At 35.1% G+C, this 24446-nt stretch overlaps 3 protein-coding genes and 2 non-coding genes across 6 annotated transcripts; 2 read left to right on the top strand and 3 right to left on the bottom strand.

Moving 5' to 3' along the window:
• Window positions 1-4743: 4743 nt before the first annotated feature.
• On the bottom strand, window positions 4744-7288 carry LOC111599460 (TBC1 domain family member 19). 2 transcript variants are annotated; one of them, XM_023315128.2, is made up of 7 exons: window positions 6877-7288; window positions 6634-6820; window positions 6487-6580; window positions 6182-6431; window positions 5322-5791; window positions 5177-5258; window positions 4744-5120 (listed from the first exon to the last, which is right to left on the bottom strand). In XM_023315128.2, the coding sequence occupies exons 1-7, from the start codon at window positions 7138-7140 to the stop codon at window positions 4947-4949; spliced, it is 1521 nt and encodes a 506-aa protein (XP_023170896.1). In that variant the 5' UTR covers window positions 7141-7288; the 3' UTR covers window positions 4744-4946. The 2 variants fall into 2 exon arrangements, with proteins under 2 accessions (XP_023170896.1, XP_023170897.1); XM_023315129.2 differs by having other exon boundaries at window positions 6634-6808.
• Window positions 7289-8559: 1271 nt separating this feature from the next.
• On the top strand, window positions 8560-8934 carry LOC115483214. The gene is made up of 2 exons (XM_030224490.1): window positions 8560-8704; window positions 8773-8934. The coding sequence occupies exons 1-2, from the start codon at window positions 8564-8566 to the stop codon at window positions 8929-8931; spliced, it is 300 nt and encodes a 99-aa protein (XP_030080350.1). The 5' UTR covers window positions 8560-8563; the 3' UTR covers window positions 8932-8934.
• A 9666-nt stretch (window positions 8935-18600) lies between these two features.
• Window positions 18601-23970, bottom strand: LOC111599492 (abhydrolase domain-containing protein 2). Its single transcript, XM_023315158.2, has 5 exons — window positions 23580-23970; window positions 20236-20405; window positions 19818-20172; window positions 19401-19750; window positions 18601-18976 (listed from the first exon to the last, which is right to left on the bottom strand). The coding sequence occupies exons 1-5, from the start codon at window positions 23732-23734 to the stop codon at window positions 18807-18809; spliced, it is 1200 nt and encodes a 399-aa protein (XP_023170926.1). The 5' UTR covers window positions 23735-23970; the 3' UTR covers window positions 18601-18806.
• Window positions 19096-19177, bottom strand: Trnas-aga. The gene has a single exon. It is a non-coding gene; the product is annotated as a tRNA-Ser (tRNA).
• On the top strand, window positions 20624-20694 carry Trnag-gcc. The gene has a single exon. It is a non-coding gene; the product is annotated as a tRNA-Gly (tRNA).
• Window positions 23971-24446: the final 476 nt, after the last annotated feature.

The raw sequence follows: 24446 nt of genomic DNA, 5'->3' as shown, positions 1-24446 counted from the left end.
AATCACTAAAGAGAATACAGCTAGAAACTTAGTCTAAAGATTATATAAGCATATTATTTTCGTATATCAATTCATATATCAACATAAGTTTACTCTCTAGTATTTAAAGCCCCTTTTAAACATATTTTGCCAATTTATAAGAGAGATTTCAGCTTTGCTCTCGGTATCAGCTATGCTGACTGAACTGAAATTGGTTTAACTCAGTTTCAAATATCTTAAGCTGCATCTCCATTTGCTTGCGTCTGTAAGTCGCAATCCAAGTGACATGCGAAATTTCAAAGGATTAAATACATGCACACACACACACACATACACACTCTCTTACAAATGACAGCAAATGCAAAAAGGGAAAGCAATGCATACATATATTTTTGCAAAGTGTTTAATAAATTATATTCACAGCATCTATTTGTCCATGTTCTGGTCCCACATGACGTATGAGTAATGCAGAAGCTGAGTGAGAGAAAGTTGCTGCAAAAAATTGAAAGCAATTTATTGTGCGCAAGCGAGAAGATAAAAAACTTGAGTAAAAGTTTCAACTGGTTTCGGTTAACAGTTAAAAGTTGGGCCAATCAAACTTGAATCAGGGAGTCAGCAAGAGTTTTCGTTCTATACACACTCAGCTCACAAAACAGTTTAAATACAGCATGTTAATTCATATATGAAAATAAATTTATTTTCAAACATAGAAAGCAAAAAAAAGTGATTTAAATTTCATCATAAAATGGTTAAAAATCTAAAATTTAAACAAACACTTGAAAGTTTTGCCTTACCATCCGCTCGAAGTTTCATTGAGACAATTCCCCAATGTTATTCCCATGGCCAAAATGGATTTGTGTGTGTGTATGCGTGTTGAATGCTTTTGACCCAAAGCCAAAGTTGGAAAACTCGACAAGAATTTCAAATTGATTACTATAATTTGCTGTGGCAACTTTTGTGGCCTAGACATTTTCGCCATTTAAATAAAGATTTGCAAGCCAAACACGCCCAAAGCGTTACCCAAAAAGCAGGCCAACTAAACTTTTCAGCAAACCAGCAGCTGGACAAGAATAATTTAAGCTTTATGATAAAGCAGATTTGAGACCAAACGTTGCAGATATCAAAGTACTGCAAAAAAATATAATATACGATGTGAAGAGATTTGTATATGACACGAAATCAAGGTAGATTGATTACTATTTTAAGAACACTCAAGTTTCATTATTAATATATAAATGTTATTAGGAGAGTTAAAGCTAATGATTTTAGACTCAATATAGGGTGGATACTTCCATGGTCACATGGAATACGTAATTACGTATAATTCAGTTTACCTTGTAGTGAACTTAATAGTATGAAATATGAGCTCAAAGATCTGATAATGAAAATAAAAGCCTTAATAGACATACATACGTCAGTTAACCTTAGATTTATATTGATGATATTGACAAAAGGTTTATATATATTACGTAAGATTGTTATCAAAGATATGATAGTAATTTAACGAACTATATTACGTATAAGTTGTGACGTGTGAAAGGCCAGTTAGTGCCTTGATATAAAGTTGAGTCAAGCGTACGTATGTATAATTATGTCAATGTCCATAATACATTGTCAATGGCCCAATACTAAGAGGCACTAATATATTCATATTACGTATACGTATCTGAGTATATGTCAGTTGACTGTAGGCCGATATTTTTGATATGAAATCCAATTTAAATAAGTTTACCTATACGAATTCGTAATTCTATGTACGTAATACATATTAAATTAAGCCATTGCCAAAGAAATATTACTCAAGGAACACTATATGATATATATATGTGATATTTCTATACATATTAGGTATGCGTTAGTTAACTTTATACTGAAGCTAAATGTTTGATCATGTTTAGGTAAATTTAAATTAAATTATTATTTATATAAAATATGTATTTATATCAATTAAAAATATAATTTAAAAAAAGCTACAAATATATATAACAATATAGTTATTTAAATGAAACCATTGTTTATATAAACTAGATAGTTATATAACTTGAAAATATAAATTAAAAAAAAAAAACAAATATAATAACGTTCCCTATCTGACGAGATCAATGCCAAATGCAGTCGAAAACACATCGATGCATTTTTATGAAAATAGAAATAATTTAGCGAATTATTCATTAGCCAATGCTTGTTGAACTTTGCAGCTTTCCCATATTCATGGAGTAAAGACAAATCCATGTGCTAAACAATGTATTAAATTCTGCATTTAATTAGTATATTGTATTTAGCTATGGCTTAATTTGGTTTGTTTGCAATTATGTTGTTAGCACAAACTGTATTTGTTTGTTTGGCAAGTGCCAGTGTTTGCATTTATGCAAACTTGCTTAAATGCTATGCGTGACTAACTAAATATATATTCAACACTTTAAGTATGATGCCTCACTTGATATATATGGCTGGATTGCAATCAAAGCAAGTGGAATGCCAAAGGACGAGCACATTTATGGCATTGCTGACAAATGAGCAGCCTCATCAGCACTAGCAAACATGAAAGACTGTGTAAGCTGAGCTAAACGTCATTAGCAAAGCCGGAAGGGTCATTATTAGCGTCAGTAACGTCGACTGCACTTGGCTGAGTTGTTCAGTTCAGGCATTGCCAACACTTCCGGTATTTGCAGTGAGTCGTGCCAAAGAGCAGCTGCCTCCAGTGTGGCCCGCGGTTGGCAAAAGCCGAGCGGAAGCTGCAGCAGCAAACCAGTTCAGCTAAGCCCAATGATTGGCTTGTTATTTCACTCTTTGCGGATATTTTTCCGTTTGCCTTGGCCGAGTACACAACAAATAACAGCTTAACCAGCTCTATTCAAATATAGCTCTCTATCTGTGGCATATACTTAATATATTTTATATTAATTTTAAATTTATTTAATTAACCGCAGGGTGACAAAATAAATGACAACATATCCGATTGTCTGTGTCTCTGCCAGCTGCAAATGATTTTTCATGACACAAAAATAAATTGAGTTTATTTCTCATTTTTTCGTTCTCTAAATGACGTGTAATTTAATATTTATATATTTAATTGCAAAATGTTTGTTTATAATTATTTAAAATTAATTAAAACTTTAAACTGTTCATTTATAGCTGGCTTGTGAGAGCTGAATTTACAGTAATTGCATTGATTAGTTCAAATCATGCAATAAATTTAGGTTTACAAAAAAAAGTATTTTGATTGAAGCTGCTATAACAATATAATGTTGAAAGGCATAAGGCTAAGTTTACGTAATTGGAGTAATGAAAGGTGGGCTATGGTTATACAATTATAGCTTAAGGGTAAAAAACTTTCTACTTATATATACAATAAGTGGTTTTTAGAGAAGCACAATTTTCAGTAGGCAACATTACTTTATTTAATAGTCCATTTAACAGCTAATAGTATTTTATTGTTTAGTTAGGCTTAAATATATTTCAATAATAGTTCTGGTCTATTATAGAAATTGTGTTCCAGCTTTCAATTCAGTTTGTCAAAATCATATTTAGAAATTATTGTCATTAAATGTTCTAATAAATAAAGCTTATTTTTGTATATCAAAATAATATTAATTAATTTATTACAATTTAAGCTTGTTCAACTCTTAAAAAAGCAACCTTTATATACCTTCAAATATTTGCAATAGAAATATTTTACAAATTTGCAATGAATAAATATTTATTAAGAACAACTAAATTTCAAAATATACGAAAACAATTTAATGCCTCAGCATCTCTAGCTTTTACACAAGTAAACACTTGATTAAACATGTTTTCTAAGAAAATTATCTAATTAATTTCTAGTTGCTAGCCATGTCGAAAGCATAGAGCAAGAAACCTGGCAGTAAACAAATGCGATAAAATCAATAGGCCAAGTAAATTGGAACAAACACAAAACACAAACAGTATGTAATTAGACTGGGCTTGTAGATTGAATAACGGATTTTCATTTAACCAATTCCTAGATAGAAACATACTTAGGCCTGTGCACATGAGGACAGCGCCCTAGTCGGAAGCAAGCTGCAGCCGAACAAATGAACATGAACCAATTATTAAATTATAATACGGCATACTCAAGTAGGAGAGCGCAGGGGCTGTAAGAGCTCAAAACTTGGCCAGCCGAATAATTAAGTTACAACAAGTCGAGGGGGGGGGGGGGGGGGGGGGGGGGGAATCAGATAATAAACATAAACACAGTCGTGTCCTGCAGCCTAACAGTAAATGGAAATGCAAAAGAGAAACATATGCATCAAAGCTTAGCCTTGGCGCGTCGCGTTGTCAGCTCGCAAATGGATTTTTGGCTGGCTTCCGGTACAAATCAGCGCCATGTCCTGTGTGTTGGAAGTGCACTAAATATTGCCTGTTAACAGTCCCTTGACACGCATGCCGACATGCGAAACCGTTTCTATTTGAATGCCCTGCTCGCCCCCACGGCGTACGCCTGTCACGCGCTAACTGACACTAACATATAATTGGTAACCATATCCTCGGCAAATTCAATTTGTACTATGCTCCGCACACACTAAACTAGTTAGAATACATTTCCACTATTCTATTGCTTATCTATTACCTGTCCGAATTGTCACTCTCCTGAATATGCTATTATAGCCAAGGAAATGCATGGCAGGTGAAAGAGTTCTGACAGCGCATAGAAAATAAGAGTTTGAATATAAAGCTTTAAGATCTAAAATATCTCATGAAATATTTATAAAACATTTATTATTTATTATAATTCTTTTCGACACACTCCTTTGGTATATTTCAAATAAAAACTCTCTGAACATGGAGTCCTTCTGGAGCATTGGTAATATCTTGACGCGACTCTTTAACACACAGGCGCGGCATACAGCAAATAAAACAAGTTAAATTTTTATTAAATTATCGATAAGTGTGTCTAATTTATCGATAACTTCGTACTTTAAATTTGTAGAGGAAGAAGCATACACCTAGTCGCGACTCAACGCCAATTGTACTAATGGCAAGACCTTTATAGACGATAAATCAGCCAAAATTGACTCGATGCTGTCAAGTGAAGACACCTGCATTAAGCTATCCTTGCGAAAGCTTAATATTATAATGGCAAATAGTGGCAAGATCTCCAGGCTATCATAGCCAAGAATCTGAAAAGAGAGAAACATATTTACCAATCACAAGGCTGCGATGGCTAAATGCCTACCAAGTCCCATAGAACGAGCAATTGATCCGGTGGCAGATGGCCTGAGAAGCCGCGCATCAGCCATTTGAAGACAACTCTGAGACTGAAATAAGGAAAAGGCTTAAAAAAAGTTAGAAATGGAGTCAACAATTAATGTAATACTTACGGCTGTATCTGAAGCTCACGAAAGTGCGACCACAGCTGAGGCTCGTAGGTCTGCAGCAGCTTCTCGAATAGAAGGCACAGGCTAACAATGCCCTGCGGATGCGTGTTGATCGTGGTCAATCGATGGCAATACCGTATGTAAAAGGCACGAAATGTATAATATAGGCACACGGGCGAATCGTACAGGTAGCAAAAGGGTGCAGCGAACATGCAGATGCCATGAAACGGCACCACGCCCGACGGCGGCCCCTCATAGGTCTTGCCCTTCACCGGAAACGTTTCATACTCCACACAGTTGGCAATATCCGTGTCCCGGGAGAAGCACAAGAGCACCTGATACAGCACGTCCTCGAATACGAAATACTGATCATCGTTCGAAGCCGTCAGCTGTATGTCCTTGAAGACAAGCTTATCGACAATATGATCGGTGGTCCAAACGCTGTTGCGCAGCTTTTGCCAGTTCTCGATGTCCTGTTGAGAGAATTTGAATAAAAGATTTATGTTTATGGAGTGGTGTTCAGTCGTGGTATAAATTATTTATATATATATATTTTTTTATATTATTGTAATTGTATTTCAATACCCATTAAGGAGCTCAGTGATAGACAAGCATAGAGATCTTTAAATTTGTATTAAGCCTAAGCGCTGAGCGACAACGAAACTCAGTTTTCAATGGCCAAATTGGGAGCCCAAATTGTCTCTGAACACTTCAACTACTATTGAAGGCTTGGGAATTTTTAGGGCGAGAGTGTATCTTTTACAAGTGTTTAGTAAATTTTCGACTTTATCACAATTTTTTAATCACAATCACAATTTTCTTAAAGCAAATTCTACTCAATAATAATCTCATATTAAACTCACGTAGTCGTGCAGCTTGCTATCAAGCACAGCTGCCCAAAGGGCTCCACGATAGGGAGCTGGCGTACAGCCCTTCTTTAAGTACTGCTGACACATTGGCGCGAGCTTGCTATCCAGAATAATCTGGCACTGGACCGCCGAGTCGTGGATGTTGTAAGGATCGTTGCGCAAGAGATCCGCATAATGTGTACGCAGATCGAACAGATTTTTCACAGGCAGCGCAATATGCGAGAACTCCCATTGGGGTATTTGACTAAAAGCCAAAAAATAGGGTTTTATACTAAAATATTTTTAGCCAAAACACTTACTCGTTGTCCTCATTGGGTCTTGTGGGTCCCTTGAGCGAGAGCAAAACCTCCAGCAAATCCTTGGGCGCATATACAGGGCGATAACTTGCTAGATCTAACGAAAGTATTAGGGTTAGCTTAGACAATCGGTGTTTAGGTCTCTCATACCCATGTTGTAGTTGCTGAGCTCATTCCATTTGGCAACGAAATCCTCGCGATCGGCGCTGATGCGCGGCTGACCATGCAGCGGCACCTTCAGCTCTCCACACATGGCGTTTAGACTCTTTCTCACACGCCGATCCCACAGGACGCCGGCCCGTTTCAGATAGCTCAACGGATCGCTCTGCAATGATTTCTGAATGAAGTAAAACTAAGTAATTTAGCTGAACTTCGAAGTGCTTTGGCACTCACCGTCGTTTGTCGCACATCTGGTGCATCGATCTTCTTCAAGCGACTGCGCACCAAATTGAATATCATATTGCGTATCTCTGTCTCCAGGCCGGCCGCCTTGATGGCATCCTCCAGCGTGTTGCGCATGTCGTTCTTGTCGACGCTGGGACTGGCAACGAGACGCTGTAACTCCTTGTAGATTGGCTCATAGCATTTGGCATTCTTAATGGCAGCAATTACTTTTGCAGTCATGTGGTGTATACTACTATCCTGTAGCTCCTCCATATCTGCTACTTGACGCGCTTGTTCACTTAGACACTATGTGTGATTTTGCTGTTGCTGCTACTTCTATACAGCCAAAAACATTGGCGCATTGAACAATTTCTATCGATCAAACTTGCGTCGCCAGCTTTGATTTCCATTCAGGTATGTATTAACACGACTACACATAGCACAAGTTGTATTGGAACTAAAAACTTTCGAATGCTTCCTAGTTACGGAATGCAACCACTTGTTTGGCAGCTTTCGTCCTCGCAACGGACACACCCCAAAGGCTGTCGGTGCGCAGCTATCAAAAAGCCATTGGCAACGTCTATTGCAAACATTTAATTAAACTGTTCAAAACTACAGTTTTTTATGTGACAGCTCAATTATTCAGAAAGCAGTCTCCGTTGAAAAATTTCGTTACATGAAAAAACTTTTTAAAGTTTTTAATTACAGAAATTATGAATTTTCAATTTAATAATTATTTATTTTATGCCTTGCAAATCTAATTACAATTAGGTAATTAAGTTTAATAAACAAAAGACTTAAAATATTAATAGCTAAAATTTAAGATTAAAGCTAGTTAAAATTTTGAAATGTCTAGAGACTCCAAAGATTGCATTTTGCATCTTATTTTATGAGTCTTGAGTAAAGCTTAAAAAATATATGTAATATATAAATAAAATAAAATAAATAAAACAAAAATATGTTGTTGCCATAAATAATAAATATTAAGTTTCTAAGCACAATAGAAATATTTAAAATAAAAAATACAAGTAAATAATCATCTTTAATAATCTCATTTAAATTTTAAAAAATACATTCATGGTACTTCTTGAGGCACATCAGCGTGCAACAATCCTCAGCACGACGACAACGCTCTCCGCTTCCTTTACAAAGTGATTTCATGTCTGCAGTGGGATAATGCTGAAGTTGATAGATGAGCTTGTAATGGGGCATATAAATATAAATAGTCAGGCCTACCTTTGTCACATTTCTGAGGGGCGGTATTAATAGATCTTGTAAGACTCTATATCGCCATTGATAATTGTCGACTTCTAGCTCCTTGCTTTTTTCACACAGGACTAAGCACAGTCCGAATACAACAAAGAAAATAATTATTGAACATTTCATTTTTAGTTGTTTTTGTTACTGAGCAGCGAGTTAGGATTGTATAGCTTACATAGGTGGCTTGGTAGATATAGAAAAACATATGCGACACATTATAGGCCATTTAGCTAATGCTAATGTGAAGTTGTTTTTTAAAATATTGCAGACTGAAGAACTTTTCATATAATTAATATTAGCTAAACAGATTTAGCTCTAGAGCAATTGAAATAGATTTAAATTTATGGCCAACTGCAAGCACTTGCTCAGCTGGTTATAAAAGCTTCAATAAACTCGGCTTATTGTTAGTAACAACAAAACCTTCGATACACTCTCAATGAAGTCTCTGCAGATTATTCTAGTTGCCATGCTGGGTCTGATGCTCTTCGCAAACGCTATGCGTCTGCGACCTCACACATGCAAAGCGAGAACAACAGTTGGTCCTCAGCTGATGAAACTTTCGAAGAACCTGACTAGAGTAAAAGAGAATTCCAAATATTTTCTTTATTATATTACGTAACGCGCATTTTAATTATTGATTCACAGATGCAGCGCTTAAGCCTGGCTGACAATTGCAAAGGTATTGGCATGAAATGCCGCATCGCCGAAGAATGTTGCACTTTACAATGCGTGATGGAAAGTCAACGGTGTATTGATTACATAGCCCCCAATGATATACCAGCTAAGAATATATATGGTGAATAAGAAATGAGCTCAAATTACTTAAAATGTATTTAAAATATATTACAAAAATGCTTTGAGATCTTACTTTAGTTATATATGTATTTTGTCAAGTCCTGATTGGCAGTGCTTCTTGTGTAAGATGTAAGGTAGGTAGCTAGGTAGAACAGCAATAGCATATGATATATTAGCCTTGAGCTGTGGCGGCATTGTTAGGTTAAATAAAAAAAACTGATTTAGGCCTGATGTATTGGACCGAATTATTGAGCTGACTGCAATCTTTGCTGAACTCATCCTCGCTCCGTTCTTATGAACTAGGAGCACTGGCAATAAACATCAGTTTTCATCCTCTACAAGTAACTGATCTTATTATAGTTTCCCACGGCGGGTTCTGGAAGCTTAGATCACAACATTTAACTCAAGTTCTTTAATCAGAATTTCTCAACAAATAAGGCATAACAATAAATAAGGCAGTTGCTAAAGCTGCGAAAATAAAATACTAAACATCCATTAAATTAGACTCTATGTATTTATGATTCAGCCTACATATATATATAATGATATATGACTTAGCGCAGATTTATTTAGTCAAGTCCAAAAGTGAATGCACCTCTTGTAACGCTTCACACATTGCTGAGAGCAACACTCCTCAGCATACAGGCATCTTTGGTGCACCTTTTTGCAGCTGGCCAACATGATATCTTTTTGAGCCTACAAAAATGTGAGTAAACAAATCTGACTTAATTTAATATAATTTATTAATATATATATAGTGACTTTACCATTGATAGATTCTGAGAGGGAGCCATGATGAGATGCTCCAATACTTTATGTTTATTCGTCGGCATCAAGTGATAGTCCCGCCAAGCTTTCCTTACCAACGGGTCAGTCAAACTCTCCTTTCCCATGAAAAGGAAACACAAGAAAATGACTAGAAATCGATGCATTTGACTTATTGCCAGTTCGCTGATTGACTGCAAACGACAATTACTGAAAGCCTTTATAGACTCCGTCTCGCTGTGTTTGTATCAAAACACATGTGAAAACACACTTTATTGTGTATTCAACTAGTTGCAGCTTTGCAATAAAATATTCTGCTCAGAAATAAGAGAATTTATTTATTTTAAAATGCAAATCTGCAAACAGATGTCAAAGCCAAACTGGCAGAGCAAAAGGTAAGTAGAATATGACTGACTGCTTAATACTCGCTCAAGGCCTAAAGGCCTATAAATTCTATACAAAGTCTATGCTTGCCTTGATCTAATGAGCAGGTTATATAATTTATAGATGTCACTGCTCCAAAATCATATTTAAGCTATAATGTCATAAGATTTTCAATCCAAAAAAATTAATTTCAACAATATTAAAAATATATTTAATTATTATTTTATAATTTAAACTTCTGTAACTCCAAAAAAAACATCCTTTTTATGATCGATAATTTGTCATCACAAAGAAAATTGTTTAAAATTTATATTAAGAAAATATTTTGTATTTTTGAGTCACACCCCTTGGGCCATAATTAACAGTTATATTTCAAATCTGAACCTCATTTTGCTAGCCGGACATCCAAATTGAATCAGCATCCACTAGGAGAACAGACATAACTCTACAGCAACACTTTGTAAATTGTGCATTATTTATTTGCTTGTGGTTGTTGTCAGCTGGCGAATTTATGAGCTGCACTTGTTACTCATACGACCCGTTGTACATTGTCCATGTGCGCAGTGCAAGACAAATCGATTGCACTTGCTGTGGCATTTGTTTGCTTTTTTTCCTGTTTTCAACATTAATTTATTGAGCACTTACTTATGCCCAAGATAAAAGTCCAGAAAAGGGAAACGAAATGTAGATAAGAAAATCAATTATTATTTTTAAAGAAAATTTATAAAAATAAATATAGTTACAAATAGAATATTTTGTTAATTAAATTAAAAAATTTAATATTTAAAAAATTCGAATTATTATATTATCTATAATTATATCTTTCACAGTCCTCAACTCTCAGCTACAACTTTCTTATTAGACATCATATAAATAAATTTATCATTTATATATAACACAAGAAGTTGTTAGAGCTAGTTGCTTGATGGTAGCTGCAGCAAGTTGCATGCAACATGCTTGACTCAACTCCAAGCAGACAAGTTTTTATCTTATGTTGAGTTCACACCTTAAACTATTTCCCCATATCATTCTATTCAGTTGCTCTGCTAAGATGAAGCAACAACATCCCTCGTTTACAGTTTAGCAAGCTTAATATATCTTATTTGTTCTTTTTTTTATAAATATGCAAAATATTTAATTTTATTCGGAAATATGTGAAGAAGCACATATTGAAGTGTTCGTACTCTAATGATCTATTTAAATTGATTATGTTGATCATATCACCATGATCTATTAATAAATTCTCACATATTAAGATTCCTGACTTGATTTTACAATATTTGCATAAAAATGAATCTTGATGAACAGTTTTTAAAATGTGCTTACAATCTTATTAAATTCACAGTAATTTAGTTATCTACACTTGCCATCGGACTTATCCGATTATAAAATAAAATATTGAGCAGCATTTTGCTATAGATTTTAAGTTTCTTCAGTTCATAAAGTTTTTAATGTTTTTTTTTCTTCTAAAAATACATTTTTTAATTCATAATATTCCTTTTTAAAGTGCCAACATTATTTCTAATCATTTTATGTGATCTTCTACTTCCGATGCCTTCTTTAACTCCTCAATTGTAACGTGGCATCGTCCATTCATGGTCCTCTGCAGTTTTGGAAACAAGAGAAAGTCACAGGGGCAGAGGTCTGGGAAATACGGGAATATCCTGAATACACCTTGGTAAGCACAGCTACACAGTCACAAAGTTACGACGATATGTAATTAAGGGCCTGACAAGCAGCTTCATTAACAATTCTCTCTCTCTGCAACAGCATGGAATTCCATCTTTTTCACAAGTGTACAGAATCCAAAGAAGTTGTGCAGTTTGAACACATGCCTGGGCGAGTCAGCACGTTTGAGATACAGATGCAGATGCAGGTAAGCCTACGGCCACGTCGCTGACCAAAGTCCTATGCGGCTTGCATGTCCTCTGTGTCCTGTGCGGCCAGCCATGCACAAGTGCACGTTAAGCGTACCGCAAGAATCCTTAGACTTCGTGGATTGCATTAAACTCAACGAGCATTTTAAATATGCAGATCAAAGTGTCCACGCCGCTGTGGCAACTTGTGTGTGGCCCGGACTGCAGTTCACAAATAAGTAATGCGATTCAGTTAAACGAGGCTTAGCATTTCAATTGCAAATTATTTACATTATCTTTTTTCTGTTGTAAACATGGTTTATATTTCATTGTAAAGTGAAAATCATGGTTTAATAGTTTTGTCCAAATGTGTTTAACAGACGGAAGGAGGCGTGGGTTGGCATGGCATCTGCCATGCCTCCTTATGCCTTTATCATACATTCATATGTATATATTATTGATTTAATTTAATTTTAATTTAGTCCATTTATATGTCTGTTCGTTTGTCCGTATATATGATGCATCGGTCTCAGAGCCTATAAAGCATGGGGACTTTTACGGATGCTTTTATGATGCTCTCTCATAATCGATAACTATTCCCATTTTAAAATTATCGATTAAAAGCTTTATTGAAATTTTGTTCTTAAATTATATTTTATAAGTCTTTAAAACTAAATTTTCACTTAGTTGTTACATATTCATTAGTATATGCAGATCATATGCTAAACATTTCAGTAAAATCCCTTAAGTAGCAGAGATAATGTTCTTTGTTTAATGTATTTTTTTCCGAAATTCCTTTTACACCAAATTTTTGCTTCCTTATTTATATCCCCAATTCTGAAGTCAAAACTCTCAACTTTTAAGCTTATAAAATTATGCCCATTTCCTTGCATTGCACGTAGTTTGCCTATAAAATTTCAGTCAATTTAATTTCATTTACATATTTCTGTAGCTGCCACACACACTCTGACACGGAACGCGTTCCGACTTTGTTGTTTGTCTCTCACAAGGATGTGGCAAGTGTGAAGCGTGTGGCAAGGAATGTTGTAAAGGCAAAGGACACTGTCTATTCGCATGACTGAGTTGTGTCGATTTTCAGTTTGGTTTTGTCGAAATAAATACCCAAACCGAATATAGTAAAGGATAAAAGAGTTTATCTTATTTTCAATTTAATTTTTGACTATAAATAGTTGACTTAAATTGATTATATATATTATAAATATTTCTTTAAACATTATGAAATAATTTTTATACTTGAAATTTTAATACTTTTAATACTTTTCATTCCTTTTCTGCTTTTATTGCATTTTTTATATACATTAAGCACAACAATTCCATGAATTCAATTGAATTGTTTAACAAAATGAAAACGAAATGGAATTGCATAAATTTAATATAGTTTGCCAAGTTTGCTTTTTAACAGCAGCTCATGGTTAAAACATTTTGTTAAATTGCATTTAATATTTTCGGTTGCTCTAGAGAAAATTGTAGGTTCAAAATGTATTGTGAACGTTGAACTTCCGCGAGGTTAGGAATATTATTATATGATGGGAAATACTTTTAAAGGAAACAAATAGAATAGATAAATAATTCAAAGAAAAACTGAAAAAAACAAGATATATACTTTTTAAATAGATGATATATTTCTTGTTGACAAGACTATAATTGGTTAATATTTATTATATATGTGTTGGAGTTGGGTTGATTCTGATTCATTCCCAGTAGACTTGATTTTACCTTGTTTTATTGAAACACTCTCAGAAGGCAGTGAATCTCAATTTCCTCTTGTCTGTCACATGCCAACTGAAGCTCTTGTCTCTCATATTACCTCACGTTCGTTTTCTTTTGCTACGACACATGCTGCTGGCATTCGTCCAATCAAGCCTACGCTTGCTACTTAACATTTCTTCACATTAATGTTAAGCTAACATATAATGTTAAATAAATGTTAAGTAAACCTCGGACACATTTCCTCCAGAGCTAACTTCAAAGAAGAAATCTAAAGGCTCAGAATCTCGCTTTAAGCTTCGCAACGCCGCACAACCTGTAATTGATTGTGGCTTATCGCACGATACTAAATAGAAATCTGATCTCGGGAAAAAGTCAAATGTGACATCATGAAAATTCGTTGCAGGGACTTAGCGCAAATTACAGACATAAAAGTCGCACCCACAGATAATCGTAAAGTTTTACAGCAACCCACAAAAAAAGAATAAGAAAGCGGAACAAACAAGGCACAAATAAGACAAATAAAACCAAATAAAGATTATTTTCGATTTGTGGTTAGCACAGAGAGAGAAAGAGAGGGTCGTGCTTGGGCTATGCAGTCATGTATTTGCCGTTGATTAGAGTGAAGCAAATTGCAAGTGACATGTCCACAGTGGCATTGCATGAAAGAACATGAACATTTATGGGACAATCCTCTTAGATGAGCAGCTAAACAGTCGAAAGCTGCATTATATATTAACGAAAGAGACTCATTATTAACAGAAACAACAACGAATAACATCTTCTTGCTTGAACAGGCCTCAACGATTGCCAGTTGGCATTGCAAGCACTTCCTCTATGAAGCCAATAACAAGTCTTCTCAATGTTTGCCTGCTGTTGAGCAGCAACAGCATAAAAGTGAGCTTTAAGAGGCAACAATAACTAACTTTGAAACTAATATTTACGCTTTACTTTAAGATAGAAATCAAAGTAAAATTTGTGCATCAATTAGTATAAAAGAAGAGAGGCATTTTTGGGTTACATGAGCTAATATTAATTTTCAATTCCTACAAATAAAATTCATATAAATAAAATCAGTATATTATTAATTTATGAATTTATTTACACCTTCCTGATTGTAAAAATAATCGAATCACTTTATCTGATTTAAATTTACCTTTGAGATGTTGCCAACTCTCAGCGCGGTTTCCTCCGACAGCACTTCAAATGTTAATTTACCTTCAAGTGATAATTACTTAACAAGCTTCTATTTATTTGACACTCTCATGGCAGCAGCAGCTGCACCAACTCAAGATAAACTTCAACATATATGTATTTTGGGAAAAAAAGAAACTTTTTGTAGAATTATTTTGTTAGGCGCCGCCGGTTGTAGACTTCAAAAGTAAACTGCGCTCACTGTGTGCATAAAGAGCTGCTTCTGCTGTATAGGCATTCTGGTGCTGCAACTTGTGTGGTGGCCGTGCTGCCAGCTCTTTCCCATGCAACATCCTTTGGCACTGTTTTTTGTCAGGTGCACATTCCGTGAAAAATTTATCAACCTGCAGATGGAGCTGACAGCTGCAAGAAGAATTAAACTACTTTGCTCGCTTGCAACACACAAAACACGCACTCACAGCGCTTGTTTCATTAAATGAAAAGAGTATATTGAATTGGGTTTTTTTTTCCTGTAAGAGACTTGAAGCTTGGTAAGTTAACTCCAGTATATCTTCATCAGATGTCTATAGGAATACGACATGTAAGTAAATACTATAGCTTATATATACTCTTGTAGAGTAGTTCTACTTAAATATATTGTGGTTATATATTGATACGATCTTTGTTTTCTGTGCTACGCTTGGAATAAAGCAGAAAGAATTTTAGCCACGTCAGCTTTATAGCTGGCATAAACAAGTTTCCTGCTGACCTGATCCACACATAGACTTCCAGTTATTGTTACAGCTAATGTTACTACAACTCACTCGAAAAAAACTAAAAAAAGCTCGTTACAAAATTTACCAAAATGTATGTCAATCAAAATGATTTGAAGAGACTTGAAACCCCTCAATTATTCATTCTGTTGTCATATGTTTGGCAAGCTGTTCGATCTGGTCTATACACAAAAGTTCTTATTCTAGAAATGTTACTTGAGTTCACATACATACATTCAGACACACTTCTTCACATACTCCCACTCATAAAGCACTCACTCGCCGCACTTTTTCTGGCCTCTTTAAGACGCTGCCAACCGCGACGCATCCACAAAAAGTTGCCACACAAAAACAAACACTGCAAAAGCCGAAGACAGCCAGTGAAAAATGCGAAAAAGAACGCTGAAAGTATAAAAAACAAAGAAGGAGAAAGAAAATGAAAATGAAAAGAGCGAGAAAAGCAGAATTTCCACACGCAAAATGGTTCCACACTCCACTCTAGCCTAACAAAAGTAACTTATGCGCTTCGCCAACTTTGCAAGTTTGTTGCATATGAGAAGAGTTATGCGGCTGCCCGACACTAGATGGCGCCTGTGGGCACAAGGACAATGCCAGCAAAGCAAATTTATATAGAGAAAGGAGGGGAATGAAATGGAGGAAGGCAGCTCAAATCGGAAAAACAATTTTGTGCAAAAGGCAAAAACCGAAAATTGGAGCAGAATATAAAAAATACAAATTTGCCTAAATCGAAATCAAATTGCATTGAGTATTTCAGCAATTGCAGTTATTTTAATGAGATTATTTCATTTTATTTATTTAATTTAATTATTTTATTTATTTAATTTAATTTTTATTTTTTGGAAATTCCAAATTCCTAAATATTCTAAAATAAAACTGGTATAAGGCAGTGCTGACCAGACAAGCGACACCTCGGAACCCGCCAAGTGCCTCATTTTATGGCACACTCTATGCGGCAAGTGTAGCACACATTTGTTGACCAAACGAGTGCGTGCAATATTTCAATGGGCTGCTTGTGCAACTTGAACATGTCTGTCATACTTGAGTGCAACAAGTCCGCTAAAGTTGCTGCCACTGCGTTGCAAATATATTATAAATATTATAAAGACACCGAAGTTAAGCGAAACTTTAGAGATTCATGAATAAAAAAACATTAAAATTTTTTTGTTAAAATTGCAAAACATTAAAATTGACTGGAAACCTTCACAGTTCCAAGAAAACTTATCCGATATTCATGAGGAATATCTCTTCGAGTCAGGCTTAAAATGAAGATTGATTCTACATTCCAAGAGAAAATTAAAAACCCCTAAAATTTCTTATCAAAATCAAATTTTATTTCGAAAATTGTGAGAATAACCATTCGATTTTCAGACCTAAAATGTTGATATAATCAAAACCCAAATAACACTGGCCAACAAGGTTTAGTAAGCAGAAACTGAACTAAAATCTTCAATAAGATTTAGATGTGCTAATTCGCAATTAAAAGCGAAAAATAATTTAGGATTTATTTGTATTTTTTTGTTTAAATATTTTTCTCTGCCTCTACCTCTAAATCTATCTATAAAAACTTTCATTTTTCACTCGTCAACTTAGATATTCAGAGCGTCCAAAGCCCTCAAAAAAGCTTTAATTTATGAAATTTCATCAAATGTTTTGCTGGCCAGTGTAATCTAAGCGAACTTCCTGACAGCTAAATTTTCTCACAAATTTCGCAATATGAAACTTAAAATCGTTTCTTTTTCAGCCCCATAAATTTTTACAGTTCAATCGAATTTGTTGTTTACAGAGAAGCTGACGGTATCTTGTATGCTAAAAATAAATAAATGTAGATGTATGCGTATGTATGTATATCGCATAACGGGTGAACACGTGCCGGACCAGCAGCCATGGATGAATAAATGTCAAACATTTTGCTACGCATCATTGCGACTTTCCGCCCAATTTTCCGGACATGAGAGTGTTTACGTGTGGTGTACGCACGAGTTCCGTTTTTAATCAAGTGGACAGGCAATTTATGTGCGCCTGTTTGCACATTTAACCAAGGACTCTGTGCAACAGATAGAAGGCAGTTGCAAAACAATTCAAATTCAATTCAGAGCCAACAAAATGTCGAAAATATTGGAAAACGTTAGAGTAGCTACTAAAGATTACATAAGTTTATATAATATATGTTTGTATATAGGTATATATTATCTATGATTCAAAATAATAAAGAAGTTTTTATGTTATATAAATAATTTGTATAGATAGCTTTGCCATATTTCAAGTCAAATACAAAATCTTTTCTTGTTTAGTTTGTAGTTAACGTTTGTTTATTAAATACACATATTCGAACACGCAATATGTATTACACACATATATAATTGCGTATTTCTGGACAAATAGGCATTAATACACACAGACTACATAAACTGCTTGGCATACAATGCATACAAATATAATACAGACAATTATGTTTGCTTTCGGTATACAACATATTTCATTGATATTTTGATTTTAAAAACACATCGAAAATATTACACGTACAAAAAACTGTTATTTTTCTTTTTCTCTTTAGATATTTTCTGTTTAAATATTTGAATATGCTTCATCGTCAATAGTATACGTACATTCAGATGTATATATTTATATTTATATTTATATTTATATATATTTTATAAAAAAGGGATTGTAAATCATATACACATATAAAAATCTACAATAAGGCAATTTGCTTATGGGTTTCGGCAAGGGACATACAATTTATTAGCTTTACTTATTATGCTCGTTTCTGTTTCTTTCGTGCTTCTTATGTTTCTTTCGTGTCGTTTACATGAATCGTAGATAATTAACATTTAAAGCTTTTTAAATTAGAATTCTCTTACAAATAAGTACATGGAATGTGCGTTACTAACTATAATATAAACAATTAGTTCGAGTACAAACTAAAACATTTCGCTTTTCCATCGTTTGTTAATAATGTTGCATAAAATTCGTTTCAAAATCAAACAACTTAACGTAATGCAATACATTCAATGCTCTGTTTTAAATGCACTTTTTTTCTAAAGTTTACATCGTCTATAAATGTCCGTCGTTTACACCAAATATGATAATGGTTTTATATGCATTGTGTTTTACTTTGTATAAGACTTAGTTCGACAGCAACATGAAATTTTGGCAAAAATAAAAAGCATTTATAGTTCTGCGGCATCAATAATTTTGACAGGAGTGTACACAATCTATCTGTCTACGGCGCCACTTTGCTTCCACCCGCATGCATCATGACCAAGGAGCCAACCATTGCAACCAGCGTGCGATCCAGCCAAGTAACTGGATTTGGATATAGGAAGCCGCCCTCATAGAATCCAAGATGGCCACCATGTGCTACCTCCACATATGCTGATTTTTGGCGAGTGGCTGTAAGGTAACAATAATAAAAATAATTAAAATATGCATATTACATTTTAAAAAAATTATTTCAATAAAATATATTTAAATTTATAAAATAAAACAATTAAAAAAGATTTTACACTCATCGCAGCCGGTAGGATTCGAACCTACGCTCCCAGAGGGAATCTGATTTCTAGTCAGACGCCTTAACCGCTCGGCCACGGCTGCTTCTGGTCTAAGCGGTGCTATGTGCCCATTTCTATAACTGTTAAAGCGTCTATGCTGTCTTAACATTTTCATAAAATAACGTATGTTACGATAACAGCAAAACAACATAACATTACGATAATAAATTATGTAAGTTAACATGAAATTTAACCTCAAATTGGAGCAAAGTAAAATAGATTTTTACAGAAAATAAAAATTTGGTGGTAAATTTAATTGCACTTACTTGCATACTCCTTTATCGGGTGCAATAAATCTACCGGCACCAGGGGATCATCTTTGGCATTTATATAAATCATTGGCTTCTCAATAGTGTCGAAGTAGAAAAGCGAAGAGCTCCACTTGTAAAGCTCCTGTGTCGATGCAAAATTATACACACGTCGCGTATAAGCCTCATCCAGTTCCGGCAGTGTTGCCGCCGCTATGATTTCTCGCTCGTTAAGATTATGACGTGCCTTCACCTCATCGGACAGCAACACATGACGATGACGCAAAATTATGCTCTTCACATTCTCAGTCATGATATACAGATAGAAACGACGGAAGTTCTGCCAGTTCAGCAGCCATTTGGTTCCCCTAAAAAACATCAAAAATTAAATAAGTAAAAGTTTTAAAAAACATCAAGCGAAAATAGGATGCTTACTCGACGGCATTGTAACCCTGGCATATGGAAATGCCACCAATAACACTATTCGGTTTTTCCTTCTGCATTTCACCCATGTACTTGGTGACCAGATTTCCGCCCAAGCTGAATCCAACGGCAACAATGCGGCAGTGCTGATACTTCTGATGTAAATGATCTACCATGGCAGCAAAATCCTCTGTGTGGCCATAGGTAAAGATGCGTGTCGAGGTAACCTGTACGGTGCGAAGGGCGCCAATGTGATTCATAACTGCACAGCGATAACCGTTACACTGCGCCAGGTGCACAAAGGTTCGTATATAAACCGATTCCGAACTATTCGCTATTCCCGGACAAATAGCCACTGTGATATCATCTGAAAAGAGAGGGAGAGAGAGAGTTAAAGTTTCCAACAGCAGCTAAAAGCTTCACTACTTACCTTCCTGTTCCTTTAGTGGCTGATACAAATCGTAAGTTAAGGTGGAGCCATCCGGGAGTGAAAGGTAGACGCGCTCACCCAGAGGCCACGGGCAACGTACACGACCGACAATGCTGTGCAGCACGGTCTGAACATGACCGCTGAATCCCCATAGACGTGGTGGAATATAGCTGAACAAATTATATAGATTTCGAATTAATAAATAAATAATAGTAAAATATAAACAGCTGTCAAAAAAGTTAATTCATTACAAATAAAATTAAAGTTATGCTAACCTAACAGTAACAACTGTTGCATTTTAACAGCAGTAACAATGTTAAGAGCAACACTGTCCAAACAGCTGTTTGTGAGCACATAAAACTCATTGGTAGTTCTCCAGTGAACACAAGCATCGGTGGTTCAGTGGTAGAATGCTCGCCTGCCACGCGGGCGGCCCGGGTTCGATTCCCGGCCGATGCAAATTACTTTTTTTTATTAAATTTATTTAATTTTTTTTTAAATCGTTCAATAATAGGTTGACAGTCATCGGATGGCTGTTTGCCAAAAATTAAATGACAAATGGAATATTTAATGCAATAAAAGACTGCATCATTGTTGCAGAAACACCAATGCCAAAATGTGGCAAACTAGCGAACAAAGCAGCTGTTAGAATTAATTGAACTCAATTGAGCTTCAAAATCAGCGCCATTGCTGTCAGGCGTTCAAAAACGTGCACACAACTGCTGTGTGTCACTCTGTCTTGTTGTCGTCAATTGTCCGCTTCTAAACGTTTTCCCCTTTCAATTACTATCAATCAACAAAAAAAACTGTTCTAGCGTTTAGTATTGGGCAAGGGAATATTCACAAATTTGGTGGTAATTTAGTGTGTACTTGTGCAGATGGGAATTGTTAATCTATACATTTTATATTAACAATGCGTGTAGTATAATTAGCTAATCAATGACCATTATTTATTAAAGTATTTCAATGGGAACTGGCTTGGGTAAATTAAAACGTTGAGCTATATAAAACAGCTGCAAAAATTCCCAGTCAACTCAAATTTAACAATCTTGTGCAAAATACTACAAAAGCAAGCGAATGACAATAGCAACAATATACATATACATACGTATATATGTATGTAGTCGTAGATAAATAGCTATATTTAGATACATGCATAAATGCATGTGTGTGTTTATGCATATGACTCATTCATAAAGTTTGCACCCCTTTTTCAAGTAACCACAGAAAACACACAGAATGAGCGTTCAAAACAAAAACAAAAGCTATCTTCTGCGCGTGTGGAAGCAGTATTAGACGCAGAGAGGAACCAGAAGAGAGTGAGTGATAGAGAAGGCGAATGCAAGTGCCGTTGAGGATAATGATAAGTAGTTGAGCGTTCGTTCAATATGCTTACGTAATCTTTGTTGTCAAACAAAAGTGGACGACCGACTGGGCAGTGCGCCAAAAACAAATCACAAACAGGTAGCCAAACAATACCGCCAGCCGGCAGCAAGCGGCACTTTAATAGGCGAAAAGAGAGTGGAAAGCTTTTGCCGGTTTAATTGATACCCCGTAACTAGGTAGGGGGTATATAATTATAACATAAATATATTGTCATCAGCTGACATACACAGCAGTGTATGAATACATCTATACATCAGCAAATGTGTATTTAACCTATTCTTCTATACTTAGTTTTTATGTTTCTTAATAGACACTGTCAGCTGTTAATATTTAGCGAAACTAGCTACAGGGCATTAGCTAGCATATCAATAATTTTAATATTACTTGCTTTATTTTCTTCTTTTATCTATATGTATGTACGGGTATATGTAGGCACTTATACACATATGATTATTTGTGTGTATTCCTTTTATTCCCGACTATCCCACGCGCCGAAACTTGAAAACCCAATGGAAACCGCCAGCCGAAGACGTTGCTGGGCGTTATTCGCTTCGTTTTAAACGAACTGCGTAATTATGTTTTAATCTTTGTACCGTTCGCTTATCACCGTTTGACCGAAGGCAGACAGAATATAAAAGTGAAGACAGCTGAATATGGTCAAATCTGAACCAAAATCCGCATTAAATACATACACATACATATGTATGTGCGTATGCATGTGTGTATTTGGATTTTGGCTCAACATTTTCAAGGCGCGTCACAGTTGATAAAAAAATGTTAGTACACTGTAAATAACATTTCTAATGCTAAAGGAGAATCATCTTTAATGTTGTTGAATAAATTTATACCTTATATTAGATTGTTTTAGTAAGAATATTCATATTTTCTATGGCTTTACGTCCACTCAACACTCAATTTGTCACCAAACCACAAAAAGTGAGTATTAATACACGTGCAATACTGTAAATACGTATATATATGGAATATATAACTATTGCTGATTACTAGTTATGAATACGATAACAAAATGTTCAATAAGAATTGCGAAAATTATAAAATAGTCTATTGAACTTCTACGGTTCTAAATCTAAATTTAATAACAATGATGCGAGCCACCGAGATTAATTAATTATTATTGCATATTTGATAATCACAATCACAAAAAATAAAAAAAAAGGCTGATTCATACGCCGGGCCAGCTGCGTTCGATTACTTGAACTTTGGGCATGCGACGCGGCAAATATATATATAAATCTACACATATACAATTAGTTTTCGCTTGCAAATTATTTAAAATGCTGCAATTATGCAATGCCAATTGGAAGCGGAAAGTGAATGACACCTGCTGGTAACTGAACACCAATGTTAAAGAGATAAACTTATTTCTCAACTTAATTGAATATTTCAGAGAATTTAATGCAAGATTAAAAGAAGACGGAATAGAATAACCATATTCACTAATATTTTTAATTTTAACTATAAATACTTAATACCGGCATTTACCATAAGAACAAATAAAAGTTGGCTGAATTTCAACAAGTAATGAAAATTGTGTTCAATTAGAATCGAGTTTCACATATAAAGTAAACAAAAAACTATATTAAATATTAAGAAAATAAAAGTTTTCGCTGAGTAAAACTAAAAATGTGTCTTTTTGCTCCTATCCAATCTGGAATTTGTATATCCAGCCAACGTCATTTGATTGAGTGATGTAAGCTAACATTTTAGCATGACTGTAACATAGATGCCACATGCAATTATCAGCTGAGCAGTGGCGAGAGGCTCACAACACGCATACTTACAGCATACACATATGTATGTATGTGTTTTGTATGAGGCAAAACAGAAAAGAAATTGCATGGGGTCTGCATACCGATATTGACATGGGAATACTTTTTTCACTCACTGTTTGTTTGTTATTTGCTAAAATGTATATTTTGTATTGCTCTCATACTTACGGTTCACGCAGCACCGGCGCAATTTTGTACAAACAATCGAGAAACTGCTCGTCGAGGCACCAAACACTCGGCCTCAAGGGCTGACTATGGACATTGAGGATGCGGAATAGAATGCACACGATCACGGCGACAAGCGTTAAAAAGGCGGTAGACATCTTGCTTCTTTTTTTTTCTTTTCGTTTTGTTGCTCCGCACCTGTGGGTGTCGCTGGCAACCTCAAGGATGTTGTAGCGTCCTTAAACCTTGCAGTTGCAGTTGTTGCTGCTGTGGTTGATACTCAACTAGTTACTGCACCCGGACTGTTTCAATTTTCTGGTTTTCCTAATTAGAAGTGCGGCATATAATTTACTTTGAAAAATATGATTTTATTCAATTGTGTTGTACACAAAATGCTTACTATGTTTTTTAACAGCTGGTTGGGCGGGCTGCAACTGTAAAATATTTGCGTTTAAGCACACACACACACACAAACGCTGGCACTCGCAATGCGGCAATGCCGCTAAATAACAAAACACCCGATGCTGGTCACAATCGTTGAAACGAACTGCACTTGTAAATCATGTATCTATTTACACTGTTTTCAACCTATACAACAAAATTTTTATTGATGTCAGCTTCACAGTAATGTCCACACGGCTGTCCTCAAACGTCTGGCATTGTTATTAACCAACTAATGTATACATGCATACATGTTCTCTTTTACTCAAAATGGCACTGCTATACTTTTGTCATTTTTTAGTGTATTTTGTACGCACAACGAATACGAGAAAAGTTTAAAATTTAACTTCGTCTGTGATTTTCCTAGAAGAAAATATATTCGTTACAACAACCAGAAATATTATTCAGTAAGTCCTCAGGAAAAAGACT

The sequence above is a fragment of the Drosophila hydei genome, unplaced genomic scaffold, assembly GCF_003285905.1.
Source record: "Drosophila hydei strain 15085-1641.00,03,60 unplaced genomic scaffold, DhydRS2 tig00008114-arrow-pilon, whole genome shotgun sequence".
Classification (NCBI taxonomy): domain Eukaryota; kingdom Metazoa; phylum Arthropoda; class Insecta; order Diptera; family Drosophilidae; genus Drosophila; species Drosophila hydei.
The sequence above is the reverse complement of the archived record's forward strand: the minus strand, read 5'-3'. Positions and strand labels throughout refer to the sequence as shown.

Bases quoted from the DNA above. Each gene is read 5' to 3' on its own strand.
- LOC111599492 (XM_023315158.2), bottom strand. From the start codon at position 23,734: ATGTCTACCGCCTTTTTAACGCTTGTCGCCGTGATCGTGTGCATTCTA. The intron at 20,406-23,579 runs GTAAGTATGAGA...TAATTTGTTCAG, and splicing joins GCGCCGGTGCTGCGTGAACC to CTATATTCCACCACGTCTAT. The intron at 18,977-19,400 runs GTAAGTGCAATT...GTTACCTTACAG, and splicing joins CCCGATAAAGGAGTATGCAA to CCACTCGCCAAAAATCAGCA.
- LOC115483214 (XM_030224490.1), top strand. From the start codon at position 8,564: ATGAAGTCTCTGCAGATTATTCTAGTTGCCATGCTGGGTCTGATGCTC. The intron at 8,705-8,772 runs GTAAAAGAGAAT...ATTGATTCACAG, and splicing joins TTTCGAAGAACCTGACTAGA to ATGCAGCGCTTAAGCCTGGC.
- LOC111599460 (XM_023315128.2), bottom strand. From the start codon at position 7,140: ATGGAGGAGCTACAGGATAGTAGTATACACCACATGACTGCAAAAGTA. The intron at 6,581-6,633 runs GTATGAGAGACC...TACTTTCGTTAG, and splicing joins GCTCAGCAACTACAACATGG to ATCTAGCAAGTTATCGCCCT. The intron at 6,432-6,486 runs GTAAGTGTTTTG...TTTGGCTTTTAG, and splicing joins AGACCCAATGAGGACAACGA to TCAAATACCCCAATGGGAGT.